At 45.7% G+C, this 14582-nt stretch overlaps 1 protein-coding gene across 1 annotated transcript; it reads right to left on the bottom strand.

The window, feature by feature from the left end:
* Positions 1-8907: 8907 nt before the first annotated feature.
* On the bottom strand, positions 8908-14074 carry LOC126386979 (uncharacterized). Its single transcript, XM_050039556.1, has 3 exons — positions 12102-14074; positions 11432-11618; positions 8908-9757 (listed from the first exon to the last, which is right to left on the bottom strand). Exons 1-3 carry the CDS (start codon positions 13669-13671, stop codon positions 8908-8910), a joined length of 2607 nt encoding a protein of 868 aa, XP_049895513.1. The 5' UTR covers positions 13672-14074.
* Positions 14075-14582: the final 508 nt, after the last annotated feature.

The following is a 14582-nucleotide window of genomic DNA, read 5'->3' as shown; positions in this document are numbered from 1 at the left end:
ACATTCGTCCGGCCGGATGCGAAATTCGATATTTTTGGGCGGTTGCACATGGTCGCCACTAGTTGGCGCTATAATCAAGGAAAGTGTGTTTTGGGTCATAACTCCCATATACTTTGTGGCACATTCAAAAACCTCATATTCACGCTTTCAGTCAATTGTGCTGAATGTCGTGATATAGGCCACGCAAATTTGCAAAATGTCGCAAACCTACTTTTTTGAACTCCTCCTAGGCAATTTCACTGATTTGCACGAAACTTTGCACACAGCATCTGTGGAGTCTCCTGACAGAAAGTTATTAAAAGAATTTCGATATTCCAAAGAATACTTAAGTTATTAAATAGCAACTTCCTGCGGATTTAGTACAAAACAGGAAGTGTTGTATATCTCCACATTGGTGTGTCCGAATGACATGAAACTCAGTTTACTACTTCCCCATGAGCCCCTGAGGCACTGTGCACAGTTTCAGGTGATGACCACCAGGTGGCGCTCTTTAAATTGAAGTATTTTATATCTCCACAGGTGGCGCTCTTTAAATTGAAGTATTTTATATCTCCACATCGGTTGGGCGGATTAACACGAAACTTAGAACAATTATTGTCAATGCCCTCCTGAGGATATCTGACAAAGGAGTTACCGATCTGCCACTAGGTGGCGCTGTGGTGGCAGTCTAATTTAATATTTGGCACTGTGCCAACACCATAACACTTGTGGAAATGAAATTGATAGGGGTGGTGTAGACTGGCTCCTGTAACTCGCCCACCAAAAATGACCAGCAGGTGGCACTATTTTCAATGGCAAAGCGTTTTTGGCCCACAGCTCCCATGTAACATGTCAAACGTTTTGAAACTTTATATCTCAGTATTTCCTGAATTCAGCTGAATTGTGTGATGTAAGGCACACTCACTTTTGCATTAAATTTCCATTTGCAAAATCGCGAACAATGAAAAACGTACTTTTTCAAAGTCCTCCTAGGCGATTTGACCGATTTGCACCAAACTTTGCATGTAGCATCTGTGGACCCTCCTGACAAAAAGTTATTAAAAGAATTTTGATCGTCCAAAAAACGCCCAAAATATAAAACAACAAATTCCTGCACATTGTTTTCAAAACAGACAGTCTTTCATATCTTGACCAAATACAGTCCGATTACAACAACACTTTTGCTAATTGTGTTCCATGGCCCGATGAGGGTTTGTGCAAAATTCGGTGCAAATCGGCCAATAGGTGGCACTCTGGTGGCAGTCTAATTAGTGTGAATGGAAGTAAATTGGAAAATCTTCAAATCCTCTTCAAAACTCATCGACTTTCAACCTCTTCTTATTCTTATTCTTCCGGCTTTCTTACAGTGCAGACGCTCTGCTGCTTGCGCTCCGCTTTGCTTGCATTCTTTTGCTTTCATTCTTGTTTTTTCCTGCTAAAAGCTACAGAAAGTAGATCCTGGATACTTATAAAGCATTGGGACCTTAATTTGTGAGAGATACAGAGGACTACTGCCATATTTTCACCACTTTTTCACAACTTTAGTACTGTGTGAGCAGGGCTGAAGCACAGTGCAAGCCTGAGTGGAGCCGAGTTGTGAAGCAACCTGTAGCAACTTAGCTTGGTTTGCTAAGCTAATGGCTACATCCAGCCCTTCCGATGAAAACCAGCAACTTGTTAAAAACAGGATCATTGCCAATCTCAAGGAAGACATCCGAAGGCTGTCAGTGGAACTCAAGTCCCAATCTGAGCTGCTGATAAACACCCTGGATGTGGCTCACAAGCAGTCTCTACAGATCACCTTGTTAAAAGCTGCTCTTCAGAACACAGTAGCCTGGGATCCTACCTCCTCTCCTCCGCAGCCCAGCAGTTCAACGCCCCGTCGTAAGCCGCAATGGTCAGAGGTGGTGTTACGGAGCAAAAAAAGGACCTCGCTCGGCGTCGGTCTCTCATCCCACCTCAGCCTTTCCAACAGATTTGAGCCTCTGTCATCGCGGGTCGAAGCGCCGGACTCCGATGAGCTCAAGGATGATGCAGCCCGTCCCACGTCTCCCCAGTCCGGGAGTCATCCTCTGCCGGCAGCTCCCCTCCCGGCAGCTCCCCTCCCGGCTAACAGCTGGCAGCCTCCCCGCGCGGACAGCTCTGTGTCCCCCCTCGCACACACCACGGAAACAGAGCGGCAACAGAGGAAACAGAGTCGCTTAACTCATAAAGGTGAGACTATGAAACTGAGCAATAACAAAGTTAACGGGTCACAAGCCAGTGCCAGGCCAAGAGCCAGAGAGCATTCTGCCAAAAACAAAGCTAAGAGGATAGACACTATTCTGATTGGGGATTTTATAACGAGGCAGGTGGAAATGGCCAGGACTGAAAATCTAACTGTGAATAACACATCAGTCAGAGAGGTGGCAGCTATGCTACCAGACATTATGTCTACACGGCCACATATTAAGAAGATTGTTATTCATGCTGGCTCATTTGACATCCTCACGAATAAATCTGGGTCTGAGACCCTAAAGAAAGACTTTTTGTTTTTATTGGAAACACTTAAAAAACTTCACTCAGGAGTGTCTTTCATCTCTGGACCTATCCCAACACTCGGCAGAGGTTGCGAGTCCTTCAGCAGACTCCTTGGCTTAAGTACCTGGCTGTCATCAGCCTGCCTCGAGCAACAGGTTGGATTTATTGACAATTTTAATATTTTTTGGAACATAAAAAGCCGCTTCATGTCAGACGGGATTCACCCAAGCAACCTTGGCTCCAGACATCTTGGCTGCAACATACGTCACACCATCGACTCATCTTATCAGAACATATATGCATTGATAAGCAGGAAGGTCAGCACACAGGGAGCAGACAGACAGACAGTTACTGCTCCAAAAACAACAACCGCCTCCCATGATGACGACGTCACGGTCTGTGACTCTGTCCTCCACATTACAAGAAACCTGCAGAGATTGTCTCTGTCCCAGCAAGAATGTCAAGAAAAGAAGAGATAGGACAGTCACCATGCCGCTTTCCCCCTTATGCCGGCAATTTCACTCAGCCGGCGGCATGGCGAAAATAAAAACAACTGCAGAAAATCAAGGACAGTCAACCCATCAAATCTGATATGTATCTCATGTCAAGCACAGACTGTCTCTAAACTTATGCCAGATAACGTTTCACAACTAGCACTTCTAAATATCAGGTCTCTGGCTGGCAAATCCTTCTTAATCAATGATTTTATTAACAAGCACAAACTTGATTTTATGTTTTTAACTGAAACTTGGCTAGGTCAGAAAAATAGTGCAGCAGTTTTAATTGAGACAGCCCCTCCAAACTTTAGTTTCTTTAGTGAAGCAAGAATACATAAGAGAGGAGGTGGAGTTGCCACTTTGTGTAAGCAAATGTTTTATGGTCAATTTGACTCCTTTGAATATGTTGCCACTCAGTTAAAATCCCCCTGTCGAGCAATTTTAGTGACCATCTACAGACCCCCCAAATATGATGCAAGGTTTTTTGATGAGTTTGCCAAATTGCTGTCTATTGTGTGCATGGATTTTGACTGTGTTGTTTTAGTGGGAGATTTTAACATTCATGTTGATAATCTTACAGATGGGTGTGCTAAGGCACTGTTAAATATTCTGGATAACTTTGGGCTTTCTCAGCATGTCATAGAACCAACACATAAGAGAGGACACATATTAGATCTAATTATTTCCAAAGGTCTTAATATCTCTGAGGTTGTGGTGAACGATGTCGCTTTATCTGACCATTACTGTGTTTCATTCAAAATGACCACCCTTGCTAATCCTATGAAAAGTGAAGCAGAGGTGATCAGAAAGCATTATATAGATGATAACACCTGTGCATTATTCACCCTGGGTTTTATACCATCACAAACCCTGCCCTCAGCTCTAGTTCATGACCTTGTAAGCAGTTTTAGTTCCAATGTTATGACTGTTATTGATTCTATCGCCCCAATTAAGACCAAAGTTATGTCAGGTAGGAAAAAGGCACCCTGGAGAAACGCCATACTGGTTAAAGAATACAAAAGAGTATGTAGACAAGCTGAACGCAGGTGGCGAAAAAACAAACTCCAGGTATATTACGACATTTATAAAGAGAGTCTTCACAGCTATAACCAGGAACTGAAGAATGCAAGGCAATCATATTTTTCAGAGATTATCAATAGAAACAGTAATAATGCCCGCACACTTTTTTCTGTAGTGGACAGACTGACCAACCCCACAGCATCACTCCCTCCTGAACTACTCTCTAACAAGTCATGTAATGACTTTGCAGCCTTCTTCACAAACAAAATATTACGGATAAGACAGGCAGTGTGCAGCTCCAGCTCAGGAATGATAACACTTGTGCCTTCCTGTCCTCCGGTTAATTGAAGTGTCAAAAATCGGTGCCTGGAAGTGGGCCTGTAGGCTCCTGACCTTGAACCTCTTGTCTCTTGTCAGTTGTCCTCAGATGACGATTTGGTACCTTAGGCTCAGCTGGCAAATACTTAAAGAAACACTGGAAACAGGCAAAGTCCGATGCAATGAAGTTTAATGTGTCAACAGGCTTTAACACATACAACTTAGTGAGTCAAACTCCGGAGTGTGACTGAAAAACTGCTCTCAGCGTCCTGGCTTATATGCTGGTGGAGATTCTAATGAGTCTCCACCTCTTTTGCCAGTCCTTCCCACTCAAGTCCAATTCTATTGGTGGTAAACTTTCCTTTGTGTCCAATTCTGATTGGGCCCGTTTTTAATGGTGTAATGCAGCCTGGAATTTCCCAAATCTTCTACCCTTAAGTCTGGTTTTGCTTTAACTCTATTTTTAAAAAACATGTGAATTTTGGGGACTTTCTTCATACAGTCCTCAGTTCTCTTATACAAAGTGAAACCGGAACACAATATGTGAATGTGTGTGTGTATTACAACATTTGAATATTATATGTATAACAATGTTTCATCATATTCAGATGCAGATCAAGGGGTTTTATAGTGCCTTGTACATAAAACATTATATGATCTTTGTCTCTTAATCAACTTATGTATCTTTAACCTTGTTACTTGATTTGGACACAAACTTTTACACTACATCCCCCCCTTTGGGGCTCCATAGTCCCATATAACATTTTAATCACAGAAGGAGAGAAAAATATATATTCCCCCCTTTGGGACTTTATAGTCCCATAACTATTGATTAAGATTAACTGTTACCACACATGAATCATTTTCCAGTGATTATCAATAAGTCTAGCACATAAATCAGATTTCATCAAGTATCATTTTGTCACACGTATCTTCATTAGTAAATAACATACTTCATGTGTCTTCTTATAAAAGATCAGGCATAAATCACAGCTTATCAACTTGCAATGACGAATCACATGTCAATGATGTATGATCCATGCACAATGCCCACGGACTGTAGTAGACCCTGCACATGAACCACACTCCATCGATAATCATCAATACTTTTAGGGATTTATCATCATTCATTATTACTTTTTTGTCTGATCATCATGGCATTATCATACATAGCTCTCCACTGCTAATTCATTATTTCAATGTCAGTCCGTGTGTCCTAGGAAGCGCTGGACCGCCACCTTCTCTCTCAGCATGGAGACCTCTGTCAGGAGGGTATCTTTGAACTCAGTCACTTCCTTAAGCTGGGCACGCAATTGCAGCAGCTCTTGGGTGGTGCGCTGCTGGTGCTGTCGGCTCAACGTATGATTCTCACCTTTCCTGATTGCATAGGTGTCACGGCGAATTCTGCGAAGTTTCGTACGCAGTACGTGGGGGAGACTGCGCATCAACATGCAGTAAGGTCCTTGGGCAACAGAGTGAAGTTGGGTACGCAGCACAGCTTCTATCTCACGATGTCGCTTGTGTTTGGCCTTTCCCTCAGGCAATAGCCATAGGTTGGCTTCAATGAATTCTGGGACTATCCCATATTCGTCTTCCAATCTCTGGCGTGTGTAGGTTTGTAAAGGTTGCACCAGCGTGGGGCCTATTGGTCTACCCCGTGCGTTCCTCTGTCGTGGGATTGGCTCTGGAGGGGGCTCAGGAGTAGTGGGTGAGTAACTGAATGACTCGGTATCATCGTCCGTTGTTGATGAGGTATCATCACACACACGGTATTGGGAGGGAGGACACCCACTCTGACATGGCATTTGTGGGGAGGTGGGTGTTTGAATCTCACCAGTGCCTGCTTGTGAGGTGGTAGGCCCTTGAGCCCCCGCGACTCTCTGCATGTACTCTAACGGGGGATATTGAGGGTTTGGGTTTTCTGGGATGGAATCAACTGGGGCCTGGCCTCCCCAAGTGGAGGTGCCTGCTCCTGGGTCAGAAACTTCTTGGGGATTGTCAATATGACTGGGGGCTCTTGGTGGTGACAACAGTTGACGAAGGATGTGGCCGGGCGGAGGGTCGCCCAGAACTGAAGTGTAGACCTGTGCTGGCGTCATCGTGTAGGGGTTGGAGCTACGTCGTCCGCCCGTCTGGATGCCTTCATCGGGGTTGCAAATGGGCACCTGGTGGCTGCCCACGGGGTAAGGTGGTGGAGGTGGACGAGGAGGTCCCATCACGCCTGGCACCTGCTGTTGATACTGGAACACTGGCTGGTCCTCTGGGTTCTGTTGGTATGGATGTGGGGTTCTCCAAGGCTCGGCCATGGTCTGTATCTATCTTAGAGGTTTGTAAAGGACATCTTTAGTGTGCTTTCCCTTTTCTGTTAGTGCTGTGTCTGTCCCTTCAGTATTTAATATTGTACATAAGCCATGCAAGCAAAATTACTGTGTTTAGTGGTTAAATGTTAGTAGGGTTTGGTGACAGCAAGATTTTTAGGTGCTCTTACACTATCTCCTCATACTCTTCCTCAGCTGACCCACATTTCTGATCATTTTGGTTCAGTGTTTTGTTTGGCATCATTATTTCATATTGATTTCCCTCATTCAGCCCTGTGATTTGGTTTAGATCCTTAAGAGCTTTTCTTTCAGAGCCACCCATGTCTTCATATAATTCTGTGTCTGTCTTGGGATGGGGACCTTGATCTATTATAATAAATTGTCCCGCAACGCTTGCCATCGTTCTTTTGATTAGGAGTTGCACTAGGGGAAGAATACAACAGGCTATTATGAGAAGGGCCAAAACAACAAGTCCCAACAACATTCCCATCATGTGTAAAATCTTTCCAGGGGATAATGTTGATAACCAGTCCCAAATTGAGGAGATTTTAGTGTTCCAATTTGAGTGTTGTACATGTTGGTCTCGTAAGGTGCGTATGTTTTTTAAGGCTTTGGTTAAATTGCCATCCTTCCCTGTGTGCATGGGGATAACGGTACAACAATGTTCTCCAACTACATCACAGACCCCTTGGTCTTGAGCAAGCATAGTCTCGATGATGAACCTGTTTTGCATAGTCATTAAGGATGTGGCATGTAACTGCTCACTCACACCTTGTAAGGCTTCTATAGTCCAATTCACAAATCTTTGTTGGTTATACCATAAATAATTTATCCAACGGCTGTTACGAGCGGTGTACTGAGCATTGGCTATGGCTCCCCAGATTGGCCAGGAGCCCAGCACTCTACCTGTCTCTATCCATTCATCTGATATAGCCTGTTGGTCCCCGGGAACCCCTTGTGGCACCTGATCCCATGTAATGTACACACTAGCATCCTCCTCCCAGGAGAGCGTTTGAGTATCAGTCGATCTACGAGCTCGTGAGTGAGTATTGTTATTTTGGCTATTATTTAAACTCATGATCGTGATTTGTCCTGTTAACATTACTGGAGTGCAGATTCCTGTCCAATTCGCTGGCAGCACAGCTTTCACCTGAAGATCGCTCTCACACACCCAAAATATATCTGCCAGTGGTGCTGTTCCATTGGTCAAGTTAAATGTCAAAATCCAGGTGGTATCATTATAATTACGTCCCATAACCATTGAAGTGTTCCCGCCATTGACCACCTGGTGGCACTGGATTTTAGCCTCTTGGGTTGTATTGCATACTTTTTGTACCCCCGTGAGCTGCACCCCACCCGCTGATGAAGATACATTCCCTACGATCTCTTCATACCTACATTGGATCAGTCTCTCTGCCTCCTGGGAAGAGTTAGTAGATGTGACATTTTTCAACCAATGTTCTATATTATCTCCCCGTGCCACACAAAAGGGGAATACGAGGTCTGGTGCCAAATGTACTACTGGGGGCACGTGAAACTCTTGCTGGAACTGATCAGAGGCATTTTTAAAATTTCCCGGACAAATTGTGGTTGTGTTGGTCCACCTCTCTCGTCCTGACGCCATCCACATGACACATGCCGCAAAACATGTTTTATGCTCCCAGCAGTTATCTATGTTTGGGAGAGGCCTAACCCAGGGTAAACCCCTCCTTCTATGGCATGCTATGCAAGTAATGTTAGTTACCTGTTTAGCGGAGTATTCTAACCATTGATAGAACATATTAGACGTCCAAGTGGTTGTTCTAATTAACCCAACCCTCTGCATCAACACATCTCTTGGTTTTCTCTGGGACCTTGGGTTCAATTGGAGCCATTGGCGGGCCACTTTTACAGATAAGGTAAGCCCTGTTCCCGTGTTGGTACAACCTCTCATGTTACACCAAACTCTTGCCGTCATCGTTCCCTCTGCATTACAGTGTGGACTTATAGATTGACCATGCAACCTAATGTTTCCTGGACCCTCCACCAAGATGTCGTCATAAGCATGTGATTTGTAGTAGGTTAGTTGTATCATTTCCCTATGTGGTATTTGTCCCTGTTTTGCAGCCATAGTTCCTAATGCCATTAAGCATTCACTTATCTGCGTCTGATGTTGATTGCCCTGTTCTGCTCCTGCACTCTGCCTTACTTTCAGGATGAGTAATAGGGTTAGTAGTACTGCAGCTATTACTCCCACATTAGCTCCTCCTTTCCTGCTATTCAGACCCTCCCGTTTGCCGGGGGGCTGTTCCTTCTTCTGGGTCTGGTCTTCTTGTGTCTGTGTCTCTCGAGTCTGAGTCTGAGCCTGAGTCTGAGTCTGGGCCTGTGCCTGAGCCTGAGTCTGGCCTTCCTGTTGCTCTACCCTCGCCTGATTCTGAGCTAAGGCTTTCTTCGCCTTCTTCTCCCTCTGCCTCTGTTCCCTCTCCCTCCTGTCCTTCTGCCTCTGCAGCCACCTCTCTCTCTGCACTTGTCCTCTCATGATCTTCCCTATCTCTAGCAGATGATGACTCATGAGGTTGAGATTGGCTGCCAGTCCTGGCGGCTGAGGAGCTCCCCTCTGATGAGCTCTCTGCCACTGTTGATACCCTCTCCAGTAGTGACCCGCTGCTCTCACTCTGGGTTGAACCGCTGCTGTCGCCCTGGGCTCTCTCTGCCCTGCGTCTCTGTGCAACGCGTGCAGACCTTCTCGTCCCCTGTTCCTGTGGGGAGGCGTCGCCATCCCCTTCTGGTTGATCTCTTTCTGCCCTTGGGGCGGCCTCGCCGTCCCCTTGTGGATCTGGGGGAGCTGCTCTCTGTCGGGCTCTGGTTCTAGGCCAGGGTGTGGGTCTCCCTGGGGTGTTAGCTCTGCAGCAGTGGTTAAGGTGGAACCAAACGTCCTTACCTTCGACTTTCAAGGCAGTTGGTGTGGCAAGTATCACCTTGTATGGACCTTCCCTTCGTGGCTGGTCCCACTTTCTTTTGAACACCTTGACGTATACCAGCTCTCCCGGACGTATTCTTTGGAGGTCTCTTGGAATGTCGACCCCTCTGTTCTCAGTGGCACCCTTCACCTGCTGGAACACAGCCCTGTGGATACGAGTTAGACTTCGTAAATATTCAAACATTTCACCTTGTAATTGTTCCAGGGACGGTCCCTCATGGGGACCTCTTAAGTATGGTAGCGGCATGGGCCGGCCCGTAAGCATTTCATGCGGTGTTAGATGCGTGACTCTGCTGGCTTGTGAACGCATAGACATTAGTGCAAGCGGTAAAGCATCCACCCAGTTAAGCTTATTTCCACTGTCTGCTACTATTTTGGCTATTTTGGTTTTCAAAATACCATTTGCCCTTTCTACAGCTCCCTGTGATTGGGGATGGTAAACGCAGCCAAATTTTTGTTTGATCCCTAGTTGTTTCAGTGTCTCTTGTATGACGTTAGACACAAAATGGCTACCATTGTCTGATGATATGGTATCTGGCATTCCAAATCTTGGGAATACCTCTTGACACAAAAATTTTGCAACTGTTCTGTGGTCTGATTTTGCAGTAGCTTTTGCCTCCACCCATCTACTGAATCTACATATGACCACCAAAACATATCTCATTCCCCTAACTCTTGACTGTGGTCCCATGTCTATGTAGTCTAACATGATGTGTCTAAAGGGACCGTCTGGGGGTGGTATGTGTGCCAATGGAGCTGAAAAAACTTTCCTGATGTTGTGTTGTGCACAGATGTCACATTCATTTAATACCCTATCCACTGTAGCTGCCATAAATGGTGACCACCATACTGCTTGTAGTTTCCTTAGTATCTCCCCCCTTGCGCAATGGTCACTACCATGCGCCCAAATTATGGCATGTCTCAATAATAAGGTTGGTAGTACAAAGCGGCCATGGGCATCTAGCCAAACTCCGTGCAGTGGCCCTGGTCTCATGTTCTTTATAGCTCCCCTTTTTATCCATAAACGTTTTTCAGCCTCCTCCACTCTATCCTGAGCGGCTTTAAGCGAGGGCAAGGAGGTGAGGGATTCACAATCTTGTATGGTTAGTATAGGTGCCATTATTGCACCTATTGCTGCTCGTTTGGCCGCCTCATCTGCAAGGTTATTACCTTTTGCTATCAATGTGTCAGTTTTTTGGTGGGCTGGACATTTAATTATGGCTAGAGCTTTGGGAAGCAACATAGCTTCTAAAAGGTCAAGAATGGCAGCTCCATGGGTTACCGGAGTGCCGTCTGCTCTGCGAAACCCTCTTTGTTTCCAGATGTTAGCATGAACATGGCATACACCATAGGCATATGCTGAGTCTGTATAAACATTTAGGGATTTTCCCTTTGCCAATTGACATGCTGCTGTTAAGGCCTTTATTTCTGCGAGTTGGGCTGAGCAAGGTTGAGCGAGTTTACAGGATTGTAACATTACAAAACTTTGATCAGTGTTGTTAAGCTGGACAATACCATAACCTGCATGGCTGCCAGTGCCGTCGCGAAAGCAAGAACCATCAACAAACAGTGTGAGATCTGCAGGAATTGGTTGGTTATGTAAGTCCTCCCTAGCACGCATAACTTTGTCTGTCTCATGAATGCAATCATGTGGTGTTCCTTCTGTTGGCAACATCAGTTTTGTGGCGGGATTAATAGTGGTGCAACGCTGAATGTTAAGTTCAGGGGCTGACAAAACAACTTCATAGCCCTTGCGTCTGGCTTGCGTTAGAACGAATCGTGGACTTGTTAGCAACGCATGGATTTGGTGAGAAGTGTACAGCGTCACAGGATGTCCCATGGTCAGCGATGATGCTTTCTGAAAGGCAAAAACAGCTGCCGCCAATCCCTGGTAGCAGGGTGGCAAACCAGCCTCTATGTTGTCAAGTTTGGTGCTGTAATAGGCTAGTGGTTGTTTACCTGTAGGTGTGTCTTGCATCAGGACAGCACACGCAAAGCCAGATTTCTCTGCAACATAGAGATGAAAGGGTTTAGAATAATTAGGAGTTCCCAATGCAGGGGCGGATTGCATGTCAATCTTTAGAGCTTGGAACGCTCCCTCCGCCTCCTCTGTCCACTGCAACTGTGCTGCGTTGTTTGTTTGTCCTGCTGCCCTAATCAGAGCCCTGAGGGGAGCAGTTTTTATGGCATAGTCACAAATCCAAGGTCTGCTGTAACCTGTCATACCCAGAAAAGACAGCATCTGGCCAACCGTTTGTGGTTGAGGGGCCTGGATTACTGCTTCCAACTGTGAGGGTGCAATAAACCTTTTGTTCCCACGTAATTGTCTCCCCAAATACTCTACTGACTGTTGGCAGAATTGCAGTTTGTTTTTTCTGACTTTGTGCCCACCTTCTGCCAAGGCTGTGAGTACAGTAATGGAGTCTTTTTCACATTGTTCTTTGGTTGCACTACAGATAAGCAAATCATCTACATACTGTAACACAGTACTTGGCACATTCAAGCTAGTCAGGTCTTGTGTCAAAGCGCGGTTAAAGAGCGAAGGTGACTCAGATAGGCCCTGTGGGAGGNATTGTTCTTTGGTTGCACTACAGATAAGCAAATCATCTACATACTGTAACACAGTACTTGGCACATTCAAGCTAGTCAGGTCTTGTGTCAAAGCGCGGTTAAAGAGCGAAGGTGACTCAGATAGGCCCTGTGGAAGGCGCTTATATGTAAATTGCCGACCTTCATACGTGAAGGCAAACAGATACTGAGAATCTGGGTGTAGTGGTACACTGAAAAAAGCTGAACACAAATCAATAACTGTGTACCACTGGGTGTCTGGTGGAATATTTGAGAGCAACGTATGTGGGTCTGGAACGTGTGGTACTTCTCCGTCTATTACCGCGTTTACAGCTCGTAAATCGTGGACTAAACGGTAGTCTGTTGAATTTGGTTTCCTTATGGGGAAGATAGGTGTGTTGCAAGGGCTTCTAGTCTCAACCAATACCCCTGCTTCTACCAATCCCTTAATTGTTGGTCTGATACCATCAATCGCATGCTGCTTGAGAGGGTACTGTTTTTGATATGGTAAGTTAACGTGTGGTTTTAGCTTAATGTGAAGTGGTTGAGCTGATTTTATTAAGCCCACGTCCGTTTTGTGAGCTGTCCACAACTGCGGTGGGACTTGGTTTAGCATCTCTTCATGTTCTGTTGTGATTGCCATTTGTGTGGGTGTGGCTGCATCTACCACTACCTTGTCTGCTACTGCCTCATCACCTACTTTGAGTGAGATTCTGATGAACTGCTTATCTTTAGAAATGTGAATGTATTTATTTTGTGTGGGCATCCACTCCTGCACCTGCAGGGCACGCTTGACCATAGGACCAAGATGATGAGACTCATAATTTTCTGCCACCAACAATGTAACATGTGGCGTGGAATTTGGTATTTGAAACCACCCTGATAATTCTTCTGGAAGGTGAACAGCCGCCGCTACACCCTCCGGTCCCAGAAATATGTCTTCACTTGTGATCAGACATGGTTTTTTGTTGATTACTGCATCCCAACACTCTTGGTAATCTACATGAGTCTGATCTTTGTCGTACATGAGCGTGCAGTGCAGTGGCAGAGTGGGGGTGTGTGCTGTGTCGTAGTGCATGCGAATCCACGCCTCCCATTCAGCCCATTTCTGTTTGAGATGTGACTCTTCAGGTGTCAACTGGAGCCAATAAGCTAAGGCCTGCTGTTTTTCTGGTGTAGTTTGGGGAAGTTGGGACATCATGCCTTGTGGGGGATCATCAGGGAAATCCAAATACAGTCCATCTTGGGTACACATGATCTTAGCTTTTAAAGGACATAGAATGTCTCTTCCTAGCAAATTTACTGGGGTGCAGGCTGAATATAGCAAAGGAGCACAAATGACCTTGCCTGCAATGAGCATTGGAACGGGCTCTGTCAATGGTATGACTTGTGATTTCCCAGAGAAGCCTATTGTTTTTATCGATGATGTGGAGAGGGGGATCCTTGAGCCTTCTTTTCCAATGCATGAATATGTAGCACCTGTGTCTACCATGAAAGGATACTCACGCTCCTGGATGACAACAGGTATGATTGGTTCATCATGTGACTGTAATGAGATAGCTGGTAATATTAGTTCCCCCTCAGGCTTCTCTGGGCACCCCTACCAAGGGCGTGGCTGTTCTGTGTTGGGCCAGTTTTGTGCTGGACCTTCCCATGGATTGCTAGGGCATTGGGCTCGTATGTGGCCTGGCTGTCCACACCCCCAACAGAGATTATCAGGTGGAGCCTGATTGGCTCCTGGATAGTTTGCACCCATGTGAGGTGGTCCTGGTTGCTGATTGAATTGTTCCTGATAACCATGCTGGTTGCCTGGAGTGTAGTTTCTGCCCCCTCTCCATCCTCGGTTTCCTCCTCGGCCCCGCCCTCTGGGGGGTCGTTGACCGCCACCGCCTCTTGGTGTTTGTGACTGATAATAATAATGGTGGTGTGTGGCATTAGCAGCAGTGTCGTTACCTGTTGTGTTGGAATCTGCCAGGGCTGGCTGTGGAGGGAATTGGGGTTGGACGCCCTGTGGAGCTGCTTGGTTTGCCATTACCATGGGGGCTTGAACCTTGGCTTTTTCTTTCTCCTTTTTCACCAGCTTGCTCAATTCCCCCAGTTGTAATTGAGTCAGTTTGTTAGCCACTTGTTTATCATCTTCCTCCTTTTTCCTTTTGTCTTTCTTGTAGAGTTCTACATGATGAACGATGTGCTCTGTAAACAGTGGCCATTCCATCTTCATCAATCCTACCACACCCTCTAGGCGTCGCTGTACCTCTTCAGGCATGGCTTTTTTTACTATCATTTTGAAAAGGCTCTGAGTGGTTTTATTTGCATTCCATGCCTCCCCCGTCTCTTCCTTCCATCTTTTTTGGAAATTGTGTAGGGATTTTGAGGGACATTCATCCTCCCCCATGGTTTCTC

This window comes from Epinephelus moara, unplaced genomic scaffold (assembly GCF_006386435.1).
Source record: "Epinephelus moara isolate mb unplaced genomic scaffold, YSFRI_EMoa_1.0 scaffold131, whole genome shotgun sequence".
NCBI classification, from domain to species: Eukaryota; Metazoa; Chordata; class Actinopteri; order Perciformes; family Serranidae; genus Epinephelus; species Epinephelus moara.
Note: the sequence above shows the minus strand (reverse complement) of the source record. Positions and strands in the feature narration are given on the sequence as shown.